The sequence below is a fragment of the Fundulus heteroclitus genome, chromosome 19 (genome assembly GCF_011125445.2).
Source record: "Fundulus heteroclitus isolate FHET01 chromosome 19, MU-UCD_Fhet_4.1, whole genome shotgun sequence".
In the NCBI taxonomy this organism is placed as follows: Eukaryota; Metazoa; Chordata; class Actinopteri; order Cyprinodontiformes; family Fundulidae; genus Fundulus; species Fundulus heteroclitus.
In genome coordinates, this window is record NC_046379.1 from 30,049,126 (window position 1) to 30,068,501 (window position 19,376).

The window sequence follows — 19,376 nt, forward strand, 5'->3', positions numbered from 1 at the left end:
AACGGTGCTAAAATCAACCTCTGTGATTGTAAAACAGAATTGGTACCTCTGGGTCTCCTCGGCAGCCTGCACCACTGTCCTCCACTGCATCTCCACGTCCTGGGCCGTCTGCTTAACCTCCACCTTCTTGTCCTCTTCCAGGTCTGGGTGGTCACAGAGACTCTTCGCACGCTTCTTCAGCTCCATCACTTGACTTTCACCATGTGACTTAGAGCTCAAGACGACCTATACGCAGAAGTTTAAATCGTAGTAAAACCACAGACATTGCTATCTCAGAGGGTCCAGATGAACATTTCCAACTGCTGGGAAGCTGGTTGTCGTCTTTTCCTGCGCTAAAAGTACATGTTTACATAAAAAATGAAAGCGTAACCTGTTGTTCTAATATCTACTATTCTGTATATCTTACCTGAGCAGTTTTCAGCCTTTTCTCCAGCTGAGCCTTGCTGCCTTGTGTTCCACCCTGTATAGCATCAGCTTGTTTTTGCAGGTCTTCAATCCAACGCTTGGTGTCGTCGGCATGGTTACAGAAGGCCTCCGTCTCTCTGGACAGTGAGTACTGGACCTCAGCTTTCAGCAGAGTGTTCTCAGCAGCCTGCAGGACTACGGCCCAAAGCTCTTCTGAGTCTAGTGATGCCTTCTGGGCCTCTCGCCGTGCGGCCTCTGAAATTTCTTGCTGCTCAGATAAATTCTGGCTTTGTCTTTTCAGTTCGGTCAGCTTTGAATCTCCCTCAGGCTTGAGGCTCAGGATGTTCTGATGATCAAACACATTTCACAAGTATTTTAAATGAATATAAAGTGTTTATAAATTTTGTAAAACAAAACAGGTGTAAATAACTATTTAAAGAAGCACAATTAGAAATTTTTTTTTGTTTTTTGGGGATTTTAAATGATAAATGTAAAGTGGAAATAAAACGATTACCCACTATGAATTTTGATTTACATTTTAAGGCTTTGACTAGGCCATCCTAACCAATGAATATGCTCTGATCTAAACCATCTCATTGTATCTGTAGCTGTATGTTCACGGTTATTGATCTGCTGGAAAGTGAACCTACACCCTACTCTCTGGTCTTCTGCTGCCTCTAACAGTTTTCTTCCAGGATTGTCCTGGATTTAGCTAAAAAAATATTTCCCAACAGTTCTTTTTGTATATATGCTGTATTTATATTTAACATACTGTATCTTGATTGAGGAAAAAAAGGGGAACCAAAGAGAAATTCCTTATTTTTGTGCACAAACCTCGTGAATAAAGGTGATTCTGATTCACATGAAATACCAGTAAAACATTTAATGTTGGTGGCTGTAATGTGAAAAAAAATGTAAAAATGTGGTATGAATACTTTTGCAAAACTATAACATAATTTACATAATGTTATTCTCAGGGCAAATATTCAGTACATTTTCTTGAGGTGCCGGACAATTCCATTCAAAAATACTTTATGAATCCCAAGGGAATGTTGAATGCTGGTGTAACTCATATGTTTTAGGGGTTCAGTTGTTTTAATGAGTTGTTGTAGATACTGATGGCTGCAGCCAGGAGGGATCTTCTGTAATGGTCTGGCTTGTTTTATCTCATGTTTTATTAATTGCCTATATGAAGTCCACTTTGTATTTAAATTGCCTTGATTGGCCCAGATTTCTGAAGAGTTCCAAAGTTAATTGACTGACTAATACACACATGATATGAACCAATGTTTTTCAAACAAGGACATGTCAAAGTGAATCTAGAGGGACAGGATCAGGAGAAATGAGAGGAGATTTTACATAGGAGTCTATGCGCCATCTCTTTTTTTTGCCAACATGCTGTTTTGCAAAAGTATTTCTCTCCTGAAGCTTCAGACATACCTGCGCTGTCTTTATGACTTGTTCTGGATCGGCCTCATGGTCCAGAGAGGTGAGGGCCTGCTGCCTCGCTTCTAGCCAGCTGCTGGCGCTTTCCTTCAGGGCTTGAAAACTCCTGAGCTGGAGATCCAGAGCATGCTGCCTTTCAGCTTCACTCGCTGCTTGTTTAGCATTTTGCTGCAGCTTCGTCCACTGCTCCTCACTGTCTCGGATTCTTTGCTGAATGTCTCGCTTTTTCTGTTTGTCAAGATCCTGAGAACACAAACTCTGGCAGAGACTCCTGAGCTTCTGCAGCTTCGAATCGCCTTCAGTCTTGAAGCTCATTATGGTCTACAAATGGAAAGAGCAATGTCACCACAGAGACAGCTTGAAATGTATATAGTTCCTGAAGAATTAGTTATTCTACTCCATTGGTTTACATTTATCACGTGTGTGGCAGGAAAACAGAGGAATGTATGGATTAGGACACACCAGGCCTCAGACCAGGAACACAGAGTAATGTCAGTGTGGACTTGCTGAGGCTACCAGTGATGACTAGAAAGATGATGAGCTCTACAAATATTCAAGATGGACACACTGATGTTTCTGAGAAATACATGAAGGTTAGGAAGGCTACCATATCTGTAACAGCTAACTATTTATCATGCCAGCCAACTGCAACCCCAACTACCCTGCGAGGAAAAAACTGAAACACAGTCGCTATGACAACGAACAGCTCCATTGGTAGGAGAAATATACGGAATGATGAACGGGCAAAATGACCAGCATCCTGACTATACCTCTGTCATTTAGTTAAGACAATAGCAGGCAGCTAGGAACACTTTAAAACAAGTAACATTAAAGAACCAATACGCACAATTTCATTATTTGAGATAGAAAAAACTAAAAAAAATAGACATGTGAAGAACTAAAGGTAATATTTCAGATGGGCTTTGGTCTGACGTCACACTTCATCTCTCTTTGTTGTTCTCCAGTCTCTTGTTTACATAGCTAGGCTGGACCTTGCATGTACGTGCATGTGAACAGCTGCCACTCAGGGCTCAGCCCCTCCCTGCCCTAAAATACCACTGTCAGAGCAGCAATGTTGGAGCAACATGGCAGAGAGCACTCCAGCAGATCAAAATGTTGTCTTGCTGGGTTGGAACATAAAGCAAGCGTGAGTGTGCCACTTACTGGCGCACCTACTGATGGGAGGAGTTAAAGTTGTAGCTTTCTCCTTTAAAGTAAACCATACATGCTTATCAACAAAGATTGGTAATTTCTTACAGTATTCAGTTTGAAATTATTGTTTAGTGACAACCCTGTAAGCAGTACCAGACTTAAAGTGTAACTCACCTGAAAATCAAAGTTTTAGCAGATAAACTGTGCCTAAAGGTGTTACTTTAACATTACTGTGATTTTTTATTATTTTTTTTTACATTTCCATGTGGCTTGTTTAGTTCTGCAATATTTATCTTAAAGGAGCAATATGTAATGAAGACACCTAGTGTTTCAAATAAGAACAAAACAAAAAAAGATGGCACGACGGCACATTGGTATGGGGTGGGGAATGCTCTGATTAGACTCACTCTTCAAACTGCCAGAAGATTACTCTTCTCATTGAACTGTGCTCTCTACACTGGGATACCGACCGGTGTTACCATCTTTCTTTCATGCATGGTGTAAAATTTTGGATCTAAATAGGGGTGCGGCATGTAAATTCCAGCTCTTTTTATCAGCTGGATGTTTTAACACCAACTGCTGATGTGTTGGGACCGGCTAAATTTCTTTAATCACAAGAACAACTTGTATTTCCAACATGTCTGCACACTAACCCAAACCAGTTTTTGACAAATGAGGCTCAGTGCAACTAAAGTATCCCACAACAAACAAACAATCCCACGAGCACAAACATAATGTTGTCTCACATAAATGATATACCAACAGTGTACTGCAATAAGACAGTGTCCGCTTAAGATAGCAAGCACACCTCCTTTAACTCCAGACCTTTCAGCTCACCTGGGCTGCATGAAGTCTGTCCTCAGGTTCGGTTTGGTTGCCCAGGGACGCCAGTTGTTGCTGGAGATCCTCGAGCCAGGACTCAGTGTCATGCTGATGGGAATCCAATTCACTCAACTGAAAAAAGTCAAATAAAATAAAAAATACTCTCCTCGTTAAGTTATCTAACACGATTCAACAACAGCATTTCATCTAGATTAGTGTGGACTTCATTATCATTTGTAGCCAAGGTCCATTTGAAACTATTTTTTAATATGAAGATGTCCCTGTACAAGTTGAACTTTTCAAATAAGATGCAAGGCCAGTTTATGTGTACAGCACCCTTCAGACACAAGGCAGTCCAAAGTGCTTTGTGTGGCATCACAGGAAAAACAGACAGAAAGAAACAAAACCTTGAAGAATTTGCCTAAAAGAAGAGGTTGACATGTTGACATGTTAAACACCTACTGCATTAAAGAACCCCATTCTAAAATGCAAATTTACATCCAAACTTTAATAGAAGCTTAATTTTACATTTAAATCCAAATTCAAATCTAACGTTCAATTTTAGGGATCAAACAGTCAAACAGCACATTAGTCAGATTCTGTGATCAACAGCTGCCATAAAGTCCTGATTTGAGAAAACCAACAGTTTCTGCACATCTGAGGTTTTCTGGGCTGGTTCTCTTATGATCCATGTCCCTGGTGTTGGTCAGGACTCTGGCAACAGCACTTTGGACGAGCTGCAGCTGCTTCACATGAAAGACACTAGTTGACACATAGATCCAAATCACCACCAAGGCTTCCTGTGCGCTCTGTCTTCCTTAGTCTTTTGAATCTGGCAGAGTGCTGATCTCTATCCTTGTATATCTGAGACCAAAAATAATTTCTGATTTCTGCCTGTCAAATTAATCACTCAAAGTTACGACCATATCATCCTGTTTTATCTAGGCTGTCAGAACCATGGGGGCTGAATATGTATGCAAATCTAAAGGGCATTCACAGAACTGCTGAATTTATACTAATGTTTAATTTCACAAAGATTAGCTTTATTAACACTATTAGTGACTTCTACATGTAATTGTAATGTAATTTATTATAAATTTATATAAATTGTAATTTATTTGGGGGTATCATAGAAAAGGGGGCTGAATGCATATGCGCAACCTAGTTTTATTTCTCCAAACCAGGGTTATAAACAGCTACGCTCTAATTTATGTTGGTTTCTTACATAAATTCCCAAAAATAGATTTAAGTTTGCGGTTGAAAATGGAAGAAAGTTCAATGTTTACAATGTCTTAATAGCTCAGTAAATATAAACTTTAAAGGCTAATATTCAACAATGTGGTGCACCACAAAACTCTATTAGTCCTGGCATTGAAAAGAGAGCATACATCTGAACACCATGCTCTCACCTCCAACCTCCTCCTTTCAGTCTCCTGAGCGATCTCAGCTGCTGCTGAAGCTTGGACCTGCTGAGCAGCTTGGAGGACTTCCCGCCACTGCTTCTCCGTGTCTTTGACCGTCTGCTGAACCTGCACTTTCTGGCCTTCTTCAACATCTTGGTGGTCGCACAGAGTCTGGCCTCGTCTCCTCAGGTTGTTCACCTTAAAGTCACCATCAGGTCTGGAACTCAAGATGGCCTTCAAAAGGAAAAAAATATATTTTAACAGCCATTTCTGTTTGTCTGTACAAAACAGGTCTGATGCAACATTCTGTGTGTGCATCCCTGACACAATGGGGGCGTCCCTGTGAAACCTCTGTAGGCTCCAGGTATCACCTAAAGTTTTTATGGGAACACACCTGTGCTATGTGGCATCTCTCCTCAGGTGGTGTGCTAGTGCACGCAGACTGCAGCTTCTGCTGCCTGTCTCTTATCCAGGACTCTGTGTTTTTACTCTGGCAGTCAAAGTTGTCGGAGAGACTTCGGAGTTCGGCTTGTCTGGCTGTCTGCAGAAAAGCTCCCCAGAGCTGCTCTGCGCGCGTTACCATCTGCTCCACCTCGGCTTCCCCGCTCTTCTCCAGCTGCTTGCACAGACCTGCCGCTTGCGTCTTCAGGTCGAGCAGCTTTGACTCTCCTTCAGGTCTGGAACTCATGACAGCCTGGAGGAAAGGAGAGGATGTTTGACTGTATAACATAATATAACAATATAAGTCATTCAAAGTATTTTGCAGAAGCAAATAAAGAGGAAATGCAATAAATAAATTAAAATAATTTCATTAAAACATGGGCATAGCTAAGAACTGATCAAATAAACTAAAAAACAACAAAAACAAATCAGCTGCAATAAACAATAGCGTGTTCAGTCCATATATGAAGGAGCCAATGGTTTCTGCGGGTAAGACTGACTTAGTGGGAGAGTTTATAGGACTGGTAATAATCTGCTGTGAGTCCATAACTGGTTTCTGATGTTCTGCTGGTGTTTAGTCTCATGGAGTCTAGCTGAGCTCTGATCACAACCCTGATTAACGTGCTGGGGACCCTAAAAAAGGACTTGAGCAGTAGGGGCCATGGTCCTATGGTGAGGGGAGCAGCGGATCCTTTGCTACCTGTGCAGTTAGTGGGGAAACCTCTCAACAAGGGAGCTCAGACTGACACAACCCAGTAATGGCTAGCAGTAAATTGCTAACATAGAAACTGATCATGATTAGGATGCTTTACAGATGTAAACTCACCTTTGTTGCCTCAACTCTGTAGCCAAAACCTACTTATCTGCATCCTTCCACCTTTCCTGTCTGCCTGATATGCAAAACTCCTTAAAACAAGACTTTTACGTTTGCCTTTCAGACTAAAGAAAAGGGGTTATAACTGAAAACAGGTGAGCTCTGCTCTCAGTGAGCTCAGTGAGGGTGAGCTGATAATCGTTCTATCAACACTGCAGGTCTTTTCCCTGAACTGTTTTCAGGAAAAGTTTTCAAAAGTAGCTCACAAAACACAAACAGCAAAATTAACGTAGAGCACAGAAGACCTCCTTCTGACTAAAAAAGAACACAATCACAGTAACTCATTTCTCGCTCACCTGCACTAGTTGCCAGCGCTCATCAAACTCCATGTGACCACCCGGACCCAACAGTTTTTGTCTCTTCTCTCTGATCCAGGACTGGAAGCTTTCATCCAGGCTTCTGAAAGCCTCAAACTCCCTCTGAGAGGCAGCTCGGCTTTCCGCCTGCCTCACCGCCACCTCAGCATCCTTCAAGACGTTCTGCCACTGCTCCTCGGCGCGTTGGACGGCGCCACAGACCTCTGTCCTCTTGTTCCCGTCCGAGGCCTGGTTCTCACAGATGATCTGGCATTGTTGCTTTAAATCCTGCAGCCTGGACTCCCCATGAGGCCTGGAGCTCAGAACAGCCTGAGAACAGAATAAGCACTCACTCTCTAGTGGCTCTGATCCAGGGCTTCCCAAACTTTTCAGCCTGAGACGCTCAAAGTAAAGGTGGGTCAGATTTTTTTTTTTTCATTTTTATTTTTGACAATTATGAGAATAAAATCGTAAAATTTTGAGAACCTTTACAAAACAGGGCAAGCTTCCCCTGTGTCAAAATCAGAAATGTGGAGCATCTTGTAAAGTTATACTTTGATATCTGTTTCACAAATAAGAAAATGCTAAATCTTTTTAGCACATTAGCTTCAAATCATCTCGTGACCCCCAAGAGGTGCTTTGTGACCCCCGGGGGGTCCCCGACCCACCACTTTGGGTCTAACCTAATTCTGTCTTACCAAAATGATTCATATGCAGCTTCAGCTCACCTCTGCCATCTGGAGTTTTTCCTCAACTTCCATGTGAGGACCCGCAGACGCCAGATTCTCTCTCTGGTCTTTGATCCAGTACTCAAAACTTTCAGTGCGGGTTTGGAAAGCGCCGAGCAGCTTGTCTAACGCGGCTTTGGTCTCTGCCTTATGGACAGCCTCCTCAGCAGTCTCAAGGGCAGTCCTCCACTGATTCTCCATCTCTCTAACCAGCAGACGAGCTTCATGTTTCCTCCCGCCGTCCACATCCTCCTGCTCACTCAGCCGTTCCGCTGCTCCAAGCAGGATGTTCACTTTAGAGTCTCCTTCAGCTCTGCTGCTCAGGATAGCCTGGAGGAGAATTGAATGATGCTGATAGAACCATAATCATAATCTAATGTTATACAGAGCAGGTTAAAATGAATCATTATGGAAGAATGTCCCTCTGAGAATTTGGGACTCTTGTTAATGTAATCATTTAGTGCAAATACAAGCTAATCCTTTTATATTGAAAGGCTAGTTCAGTGTTCTTTGTAATGGGGATTTTCTGTTTAAGAGCAACACTGAGACAAATACAATGGTGAGGTGGAAAGAAAAATCAAAGGTGGTTTTAAGAAATATTTTACAAATGAAACATCTTAAAAGTGTGGCATGCATGTAGATTATGTCCCTTTTACTCTAATACACTTATCAATACGCTTATCAATGGCCTACATGCAAACTGCTATGTGTCTAAGCCTAAATGTCCCCATAATGAAGTGTGTAGGGTGGGGCAGAATCAGGCTATATGGATGCATCCCTGTCCCTGCTGTAGAAAAGTTAAACTGACCCTGACCTTCAAGGGGCTCAGATCAGACTGACTGCATTGGCCTAGATGCCGGACACAATCTGTGACAGAAAGATTAACGCTGCATATCAACCCGTGCACAGTATCACTATGTGGCAGTGGCAGTGGCAGCGACATGCTGTGGGGAAACTTTGGTGCAGCAGAAGCAGGGAAGCTGATCAGAGTAAACGGGAAGATGAATGGAGCTAAATCCAAATGGAAGGTGCTTTTGGAAGGTGCTGTTATCCTCTCAGCATCCTCACTTTGTCGAAACAGAGATTAGTTTCCCATCTGCCAGCTTTGAGGAGAGGTCTAACCCTCCAATCACAGATATATACCCTTTATAGCCGTTAAACACAACCCCACTGAAACATTTTGACTAATATGTATGTGCAAAATATATTCTTCTTCAAAACAACAGAAACACACCAAGCATCAAAAAACAAGATGTTCAGTTGGAGCAAACAGACAAGTGCTAAATTTGTTAGACCGTAAAGATAAAGGATAAGACATGGTTAGAGTTTTTTTTAGAGTAGGTCTGGTTTAAGCATGTTCCACTAACCAGTGTTCTGCGTTTCATCTCCTCGGTGTCACCGTCTGTGTCAGGAGAGGCCAGTGGTTGTGTGAGCTCACTAATCCAGGTCCTGGTGCTCTCTGCCTGGGCTTGGAACCGTCTGTATTCCTCCTCAAGGGCACTCTGGGCCTCCACCTGATTCTGCAGCCGAGCCTCCAGGTTTCGGCAGCGCTGTAACAAGTTGTCCCCGTCCTTCAGGATGTTTTCGGCCCTTACGCCCTGCCTGCGTATCGATGCCAGGAGCTCACGGAGAGCCTCCGCTCGGCCGCTGGTGTTTGGAAGAAGAGACACAAAGCCCCGTGAGACGACGGGAAAAGATAAAAAGATAAAACCTGTTGAAGAACGACTGGATGCCATGACTTGTAGAAAATGTTTTCTATAGTATTTTAAAGCGTTGTTAAGCTTCTTAGACATCAGTAGTTCACAAAATCCATTTTTGCACAGGTCTGCAGAGCTATAAAAAAAACGAGAGAATCAGCTGGTGAATAGAATCGGACTGTTTTTCAGTGATCAGGGCTTGGCTCGTCCCAAGCTAAAGCTGAATCTATTTCTAAACATCAGAGGGTATGTAGAGTTTAGAAACTGAAGCTGAAATATTTTGGAGCACAACAAACACAAGGAACCATTTAACATGGTTCCCACCCAAAAAAGGAAAACAGATGTCTGTACTCTGCCATAGACACCCAACAAATGCTACCAAAGGTCCCCCTTAACTTGGATCTAATTACAAAGTCTATGATAACTTTTATTGTGAAGGATTTGCAGCCATTGCTGGTTGTTTAGACCAGGGCTTTTGGGCTTTTTGGATGTAGCATCCAACCTCACACGCTGAAATAAGACTGAAACAAAGTCACAGGTTCTCTCAGGTATTTAATAAGCTAGCAAGGTTGTATGTCTGTTAGGGTGGGGGAGTGGCATCATGTTTGAGATGTCTGGGGTCTGGGAGATGTCTGGGATGGGAAGGGGGGATTATGAATATTCATATCCATAATCCAATTGAATTGCTGAAGTATCTTAACTCTCCCACCCCTGTAAAGGAACCCAATATTCCTCAGAGAGGAAGTGGTCCCTGACGGGGGAAAACATTTTTAGCTATCTTCAATATCAGTGAAATATTTTGAAATAGAGTCAGAGGTGAAAGAAATGTTAATTTAGGAAATAATTGTTTCCTCTGAGGCTGTTGACTGTTTTCTAAGGTTGCTACTTTCAAACAGCAAAGGAACAAACACTCTCCTTCCTTGTGCGATATCATCAAATCAGTCAAGAGAGGAGGAGAATTGTGGACCTTCACCAGTCTGGTTCATCCGTGGGGAGAGCTTCCAGATGCCTGAAGGGCCATGTACACCAGTACAAAAATCATGTCCAATTATAAACAGCATCAAAATGTCCGTTCATTGTACTGTTCAGAAAGGAGACGGGTACAGAGTCACAGGGTTAAACAGGTTTTAGTGTTAAACATCTGCTTCAACCATGGCACAAAGTCCACAGTCAAACAAGTCAGCCCATGGCCTGAAACACCACTGAGGAAAGAAGAATTCATTCAAGGCAGCATAAAAAGCCAGATCACGGTTTGCAAATGGACTCAGGAACAAAGACCTAAATCTTTGTTCAGTCCCGTGGCCTGATGAAACTAAAGTTGGAATGTTTGGAGGTAAACATCATGATTACGTTTGGAGGAAATAGAGAGGAAGAACACCATCCCAGCCGTGAGGTACGGAGGCGGCAGCAATTTTTTAAAGGTCGTACACCAGATCTAATGGGACACTCAATGTCCAAAAACTTCTCTTTTGGCTTTTCAGTCCAAAAAATAGTATCCTAAGATATCTTGGAGAGCATCAAGATGTTTTTGGACAGGTTTATTGTCCTCAAAGCTGTGTTTTCATTTCTTAAATGATCTTTAGAAAACCAGAAAAAATATGATACAGAGCGCATTACCGTTTGGAGGAGTGATATATAATTTATCTTGCAAAGGAGTAGATGAGATGTGTTGTAATTTGGTCCATTTCATTTTTATCTGTGGTAACCTCAGCCCCCTAAACTTGAAAATTTTACAATTTATCTTAACAGAAACATTTCATGTTACATTTTAGTTTTAGCCCGAAAAATCTCCTATTAATTATATAATAGAAATTGGCGTTTCCTCTAAATCTCTGATCTGTTTTTCTCTAGATGAGATCAGCAGGTGGCTCTGCAGTCCCTCCTGTTCAGTGCCGTCTGTAGAGACCCTTCCTCCGTAATGGTTCAGTTAATCACAAAAGAGATCTACTTGAACGTTGATGTTCCTTTATTTATTTATTTATTATTATATTTTGTGCTGTTCTTTTCACATCTTTCTTTGCAGGTGATGAAGCAGACTGAAGACGTTTTATCATTCTCTCCCTTTTATCTCCTCTTTCTTTCACCTTTTCTCCTTTTTTTCTTTTCTTGTTTTTTCATCTTATACTATCTCATTGTAGTGTCCATATAAAATACTCCCTGCATAAATTATAGTAAAACTATATAAATGTATAAATCAAGCTTTTTGGCATAAAGACAACAGTTCTCATTGCCAGACAGGACACTATTAATAAAAACAAAAAGAATGTTGATTTTCCTGGCTTTGACAGGAAAGGCTGCTGATAATACTACATGTAAACCAGTTCTGGCTGTGTTCATGCAGAAAGTCACCTCTCATCCTGAAGTTCTTTGAGAAGGAGCTTGACGTTTTCCCGATCCGCCGACTGCTTTTCTTTGCTCTGCAGCCATTCACAGAGGCTTTCATGCTGCTTCTGCAGACTGGGGTTAAGATCAAAGCAGTTATTTCTCTGCAGTTCAGACAAGGTTTCCCACCGTGGCCAGTTTTGGTGTTTTACACAATATGGCCTTTAGGCTCCGGCTTGTCATCAACAAATTCTATGAGGAACTTACCGATTCAAGTCGTCAAGGAGAGACTGCATTTGCTCCTGTCTGTTCTGGCAGTGGGTTCTGAATGTTGCCACCTCCTCCTGCTGCTCCTTCAGCCAGTCGGTCAACTCTGAGAGCTGCTCAGGTGGAAGCCGCTGCCTCGCTCTCTCCAGCTGATCATTTAGCAGGCTGAGACGTCTCTCCGTATCCTCTGACTTTAGGAAACCCTGGAGGACATGAGGGGAAAACACAAGACGCTTCAGCGCTCCAACCCAACACCTCTGCAGCATCCAGTCACCGTCCCATTCATTCTCTTACTGTTAGTCTTCGCACAGACGTCTCCACGTCTGTTCTGCTCTCAGGGCTCTCAAAGCACTCGTTGACAGACAGCTGCAAATCCTGGAACCATTCCTCAAAAAGCTCTCTTTCATCTGGAGAAACATGGTCACAGAAGGCAGGATAGTGAAAGGATCTCTCCACCCCAACGTCAGCAACAGCCTGCATGCACAGTGCTCGCTGGAGTTCTGATGCTGCTCTGTGATCGCTTTTCAGAGGAGGGGTTTCCAAAGGCCGTGAGCTGAAGAGTCACCAATCCATTGGTTTGGACTTCCACATCAGACAATAAAACCAAAAAACATAAGGCTGAAGCTGAGCTGTGCCAGGAATATTAGAGGAGATAAGGAAGCATTACTTCCACGTTGGTAGGAACGATGTAGACTGTTGATGCTGTCTGTGTCATCGTACCCCGGATTCATTATCGGAATAGAAAAGCTTTGATAATTGGCAGCCAGGGACATGAGTCTCTTGCATTGCTATGGAGTGGGTCAAAAACTTAACGAGACAAAGGCTGACTCCTAGGGTTTCAATGGTTAAATGTTTGTTTTTTCATTATGTTCTAAAATGAACATGTGCAATACACTGCACAGTAACATATAGGAAAAAATAGTAAACCCTTTAAAAATTCATACAACATACAATACCCTGGGATATATAGGGGTTTAGTTTAATTTAATTTAAGCATGACTTCATGTTGATAATGTCAGAAATAAAGCAACTATCAGATGATTTCAGATATGTGTCAGGGAAGAAGGCTTTTGTTAAGTAGGAACAGATGCTCTGCACACAGGATCACGGTAAAATCCTCTACAGTCTTTGATCCATTCAAACAAAAGTGCATTGCCACATGAAAATGACCATAGCATTATTAATGTACAATGAGGAAGACATCACAATAATTCAACCTGACTTTAAAGCTTCAAAATAAATTGATTGAGTGTGAATCTGTCAACAAGAGTGAAGGAAAGCGGTCTGAGGCTAACACTAACATGGACAGCAAGGCCCTTAGTTGGAAAACATGGTTATTCTGTTACAAAACAGACTACAGGAGGTGAGGCTGTGCATGAGCTGGGGAGGGCAAAGCTCCTATCTTGCAGGCTCTCATGCTACACATCTGCCCTTTGGGCATAGAGCTTGTTCCAGACCACAGACAATCCTGAAGATTACTATAGTCGCCTTTTTGAGGCTGCTTTAGATTGTTTTAAGCATGCTACTTTGGCTTAGTGGGACATAAGACAAATTATAATTCAGCCAAAGTTAGCCGTCAGTTATCTGCCGTCGCAAATGATCACGACTCCCAAATTAGCTTGAATCCGTTTGGCATCTGGTAGTTTCTGGTTTCAGTAAATGTTCTGTGTGAGAGTTTCATCATAGTGAGTGTCAGCGTGACCTTCCTTTGTCTGGAAGGCTTTGGTGCCATTTCTAGGGCAAGGATTGGAAAGTTAAGCGTGGCGGCAGACTAAATATCATGTAATGTTGTCAGCGGGTTCACACGCTTTTGGTAGGCAAGCTGCGACCCCTAAACATCACTTCTTTGATGTATTGGGTGTCAAGAAAAGTGACCGGTCAATGGTGTTTTCACAATGACCATTTGACATCCTATATAGTTGGATTTTGAAGGCCCACACTGTGGTTGGTGGAGCTTTGCTGCAATCAGACTATTTCATCTCAGACCCTGCCAGTGTTCTGCTGGCGTAAACCGGTCTCACAAAAGCCGCCCCTTCAAACTGGGAGTTGACAAACCTGATTTACGAGGGATATATCATGCTTTCTAGTTCCTCCTTTTCACATTGAAATCAACCATTATAAAGTGGAACTGCAATGCTTTGGTCTGAATTCCTCGTCAATTTCCTTTCGTGTTCCCCTTCCTACCCCCGTTTTAAACCGCATCTAAGAACACCTTGTTTTGGTGCAGTCTCTTTAAATTTAAAGGAGGCCCTTGCCACCCCCCCCCCCCAAGGTCACAGAGTGTTTATAAGTTGCTATAAATCAGCAAAACAACCATCAAAATGACACCTCCTTTGCATCTACTTAGCCACTGACCGTTGATGACCTTGTACAGGCCTTTGTCCTCCTCCTCCCTCTTCAAGTTGATCATATCTTTGGTGTGGGCGATGGCCTCTCTCAGTCTGCTGCAGTCTGCAGACAGCTCCTCCAGCACCTGCGGACTGGCCACGCTGGACACCAAACCCACCTCTTTCAACACAGCCTCGGCCTGCTCTTCCTGAGAGCTCAGCTCAGCACACAGGTCCTGAGGAGCAGTAGAGGACCGTCTCATTCTGTGAGCCCACTCATCTGGGAGAGCAGCTCTAATATCTAACTGGCCGTGTACCTGTATCTGGGCTTCTGCTGTTGCATCAGTCCCACGCAGACAGCTCTGGATGTTTTCCACAGCTATCCGACACTCCTGGATCTTCTCAGACAGATGCTTTCTCACAGCCATAATCTCCTCAAAAACATCTGTGCAGTCAGTAAACAACTCCTTCACCTGCTCCATTCTCTTCCTCAGCTGGGTCTCCATCACCTGGGATGTTTGGAGGAGGGAGGAGTTGAGAGAGAAAAGGCTCAAGAATTACTGTTCAATTCAAAATATAGACCAAACCGCTCTATAGAGAGACTATCATAGTGTTGCTTACCTGCAGTTCCAAAGGAGCCTCCTGACTCAGCAGCATCTTTTGAATTTCAATTGACTTCTTGTGAAAATGTTCAATGTTCTCCTCATTCGTTTGGATCTCATCCTGCAAATCAGAACACTCTTTCTTAAATGTGAATTAAAGGTATTGAATCGTCTTAGTTCAAGAGTCAGATCTTACTCTCATGGCGAGAACTTGTGGTTCATTGTGGAAGGGATTGCCTCCTGCAAACAGTGCGAGTTTAGCTCCAGCCCAGCTGTCCACCTCTGCTCCAAGCATCAGCTGCTTCTCCCACAGTTCCAGCCCCACGCGAAGGTTATCCATACAGCCATCTGTCTTTTCGGTCACCTGCAAAAGCAACAGGAGAAAACAGACGGCATATCAAATAGTACGTCCACTAAGGGTGGAGCACAAAGTCTTAAAAATGTTTAACATTTAAAAAAAACAATGTTAAATTTGTATGCAACAGTGTCAACGCATAGGAAGGGGATGTTGGAACAACATTCACCAACGGCAGTTCTACTTCCTACGCCGCTGAAAGGCGAGGCAGATATGCTGTTTTGGGGTGGGGGGGTGTAACTTAGGGCCATATTAAGTCTTTACATTTTAACTTCTTCAACGTGTGAATAGTGCCCTTTTGATTGGTGGAGGGGTTATGAAACAACATGAAATTTTAAAGGAACAAAATGTTTCTAAATGCTGAGATCATGCGATTGTCTATAAGACTCATTCTACGTACTGCAGCTCTATGTGTTGTTAATGTTGTCTGTGTCTCTCCTTCCTTGTAAAGCATCTTCAAGTGTTCTAAAAAGTGCTATTAATGTTTGGTGTATTATTCTTTTTATTATTATTATAATTATTATTGTTATTATCATCATGCTCTTGCTCAGATGTAAGAGATAAGATTTAAAGTGACTTTTTGACCTATTTTGTGCTTTTGTGTCTCTGCCTCAGCCCAGTGTTTTTGGATACCTCTACCGTCTTGACTGACTCCCTGTGTACTGACCTTTGGACGCTTGTTAAACCATTTCTGAAAATTGTCTAAGTTGTCATTTGAGTCCACTGCTGCACAATGGTGCAGTGGGTAGCACTGTTGCCTTGCAGCAAGAAGGTCCTGGGTTCGAGTCAGCCCTGGGTCTTTCTGCATGGAGTTTACATGTTCTCCCTGTGCATGTGTGGGTTCTCTCCGGGTACTCTGGCTTCCTCCCACAGTCCAAAAACATGACTGTTAGGTTAATTGGTTTCTCTAAATTGTCCTTAGGTGTGACCCCATGAGGGATAAGCAGTTTGGAAAATGGATGGATGGATGTCATTTGAGTCCCGCCTGCCCAGTTTGTATGCACCAATGATTGACATTGGTCAATGACAGAAATGTCATATTAATTTTTAGCTAGTATTACAGCTTTAAGATGAACATCAAAACTGTATTGGCTTTCAACAGGATGAAAACCTCCCTTTGTAATAAATTGTCTCTCATAGGTATCATCTCAGAGTTGACAGAGTGATTAGAAGTGTTAAGTGTTTACAAGCAGAAAGCAGAGAAACTAGCAGAGGGATATTTCAAAGAGAACCGGGTCTTAAATGGGTTATGGACTTTATAATAGCATAATTTGTAGAAGCTTATGTCCACACTTCATGCTGAGGAACTATATCTCAGCATCCACTGGTCTCTAGCTGTCGAGGGGTTAACACTAAGGAAGTCATCTTTACCCAGATGATTGTCTTCAGGGTGGTCCTAATAGACTACTTCAGTTATTACCAGCTTAGATGACCAGCATTGCAGCTAAAGTTATGTTTATACTTTGCAGGATGGCTGGTATAATACACACTTTGATGAGTGTGAAATGTATTAAAATCTGTCAAACTTTCACGGGAAGAGTCTAAATACATACACACCGCATTTCACCGCAGAAATGTTCTGTTCTTTTTATTTTTTAAGACATTTCTTATTGGTTAGGGAAATGTTGATAAACCCTTTAAAGTTCTATCCAGGTTCATGCTCTCTGCAAGTCTTCATGTGTGCTAAATTATGTTAAGTGTTTTTGGTCATAGTAACTGACTGATGCAAAGTAAAGGGATACGAAAATAAACAGTCATTTCAGTGAATCAGTCCATATGTTTAAGTTCACAGGTCCATACGTCTAGCCAGTTGTCCATCAATGTATCTGCCTCGACTTCAAACGGAATCTCGGTGCAGTCTGGGAACTTCTTCAGATCTGACTGGAGTTGTCTGCAAGCGGCCCTCATTTCTTCCATCTTCTCTCCAAGACCAGCCAACTCCTCCTTCATATCACCCATCTGGAGGAGGTGTGAGAATAGAACAAATGTTATTTTGAGTGGTGTAAAATCATTTGTGGAGCATACGTAGACTTCTTGGACTCACCTTTGCTATACTTCTCTGTAAGTTGTCCTTGCCCATATAGGAAGCCTGATCGCTGATGCTCTGCTCAGCTTTCTGAATAGTGGAGCTCAGGTGACTGCGACAGGTCTGGAACTTCTTCAAAAGCTCCAGCAGGACATTGCACTGTTTTTTCCTGCAAAAGCCAAACACAACAAAGGACATTCCCATCAACATCAAAAACTTGTTGTTCCCACTTACTTTGCATTTGAACAAATAGGCAACCAGACATCTGAAAAACCAAACTTGAACTTTAATTTTATTGAAGACAGGATGAACCCATGAAATCACCTGTTCATGTCTTCATCAGCTCCATTTTATCTGTTATTTACTTTACACCAATTTCTGAATGTTAGACCTGCAACAAATAACCCAAAAGATTGTTTTGAAAAATATATGTCAAACTCTGCAAACAGGCTGAAACTGGGGGCAACCGGACCTTTGCTCAGTTTTTCTGAAAACGTCTGAACACCTATTCAGGAGTCTTCGTCAGTTCTGGCAGCTGCTGGTTGCAGGGACATGGAGGCCCATCCTCCTATGCACATTCCAAGTTAGATGCAAAGGACCAGTTTTCTAGTCCCTTGAGCTGAAATTCCTCCCCACTGCATGATGCTGCCATCATCATGTTAAACTGTGAGGAGTATGTTCTTGGGGTGATAAGATGAGCTGGATTTGCACCACACATCATTTTCCTTGGTGATCAAATAGGAAAATAGTCTCATCTGACAGGATTACCTTCCTCAATACATTTGGGGAGCCACCCACGTGCCTTTTGGCAAACTCAAAACATGCTTTCTTATTTCCAACACTTTGATTTAGAGTTTGTGGCAAGAACTTTAATTTTGGTTTCATCTGACCACATGAAATTCTCCCAATCCTCTTTTGGATCATCCATATGCTCTCTGGCAAACTTTTGGGCATTGCTGAGTCAGCGCCTTGAGCCAATGGCTCCACAAAGACTCAATCCCCAGTGACGAGGGGAGGTGAAAAATTCTCCACCTCAGACTGAACCGTGGTGTTACGACTAGAGTCACTCTGCTCACTCACCATGATGCCGTATGGCAAATCATTAAGCTAGCTGGGGCTTTCCCCCATCCTGAACACATCTCTGTTCCTTGTTAGTTTCCACTTGCTGGCTGTGCTTGCAGACTTCTAGTATTTATCTATCCTGTTAGCTTTGGGGCTAGCCGTTCATATTTAGCTCCACTGCTCTCACTGTTTATTTTTAAATGACTGAGAGTTGCAAGAAGCAAACCAAGATCATGAGAAGAAGAGGAAGTCTTCAGTAGAAATAGATAAGACCAGAGTGGATTAACCCTCCCCCTGAGGAGCAGAAGAGTAGGTAAGACGGTCTTGCACTAGAAAGACTAGAAAGCAGACTGTCCTGGGAACAGTCAAGGTCAAGGTAACTATTTGTACCTGAGGGTAGATTTGGCTGCAGGAAGAAAGAGGTCAGAAAGGAGGTTTTACAAGAAAGAATGACTAGCTTTGGTGTTCATGTTAGTAGCAAAGGAGTTGTTAGCCACACACAGCTTTCCTGTCTGTTGAGTGGTATGAAGCTGATCTCAGCGTACATCCAAACTGATGATAGGCACAGTCCTTCCAATAAAACAACCAACTCGACTTCTGTGGTAGCTAGTCCTTATAAATGTTTCTCTGTTAGCCTAATGCACTTTAGCTATCAGGAGAGTAGCTTTTTAGCATCTTAATTGTTGTTTGAGGTAACATTTCTACAATAAACTGATTTATAGTCTGTGTAAAAAATGAATACTTCCTATTTCTGGCCCATTTTGAGTAATATTATGTAGGCCGTTGATTGCTTATTTGTAACAGAGTGTTATAAAATCTAACTTTAACTCTGTCCCATCCTAGAATGGATATTTTCATGTAGGTATAATGAAACGGTTTCACTAACAGATTCGAATTAGTGCGCTTGCCTTACCTGTCAAAGAAAGCTCTTTGAGTTTCTTCCCACTGAGCTTCCAGGTCCTGAAGGAGGTTCTCTTCTCCTCCCTGTTGCTCCTGCAGTTCCCGGAGACTCTGAACCTCAGACTGTTGAGTCTGGAGCTGGCCCTCCAAGTCTACCAGAGCACGAAGCCTAGAAAGTCAAACAAGTTTTAGAAATCACGTAAGAAACTCAGGCTTTCATAACCCCAGTGTGACTCCATGTAAAGCCACGG

The 19,376-nt window shown here is 42.5% G+C and overlaps 1 protein-coding gene across 1 annotated transcript in view; it reads right to left on the reverse strand.

Moving 5' to 3' along the window:
* The window catches only part of LOC105920728 (nesprin-2), an 82,188-nt gene that overhangs the window by 6,840 nt on the left and 55,972 nt on the right, over window positions 1-19,376 (reverse strand). Inside the window, exons 31-49 of the mRNA XM_036150518.1 lie at window positions 19,139-19,294; window positions 17,182-17,332; window positions 16,938-17,096; window positions 14,979-15,146; window positions 14,802-14,903; window positions 14,498-14,689; window positions 14,209-14,416; window positions 12,148-12,260; window positions 11,854-12,056; window positions 11,614-11,721; window positions 8,935-9,214; window positions 7,568-7,897; window positions 6,840-7,169; window positions 5,623-5,922; window positions 5,235-5,462; window positions 3,841-3,957; window positions 1,846-2,172; window positions 407-751; window positions 47-225 (exon numbers count right to left, since the gene is read on the reverse strand). Of these exons, the coding sequence (XP_036006411.1) occupies window positions 47-225; window positions 407-751; window positions 1,846-2,172; window positions 3,841-3,957; window positions 5,235-5,462; window positions 5,623-5,922; window positions 6,840-7,169; window positions 7,568-7,897; window positions 8,935-9,214; window positions 11,614-11,721; window positions 11,854-12,056; window positions 12,148-12,260; window positions 14,209-14,416; window positions 14,498-14,689; window positions 14,802-14,903; window positions 14,979-15,146; window positions 16,938-17,096; window positions 17,182-17,332; window positions 19,139-19,294 (3,996 nt within the window). The remainder of the gene's footprint in view (window positions 1-46; window positions 226-406; window positions 752-1,845; window positions 2,173-3,840; window positions 3,958-5,234; window positions 5,463-5,622; window positions 5,923-6,839; window positions 7,170-7,567; window positions 7,898-8,934; window positions 9,215-11,613; window positions 11,722-11,853; window positions 12,057-12,147; window positions 12,261-14,208; window positions 14,417-14,497; window positions 14,690-14,801; window positions 14,904-14,978; window positions 15,147-16,937; window positions 17,097-17,181; window positions 17,333-19,138; window positions 19,295-19,376) is intronic.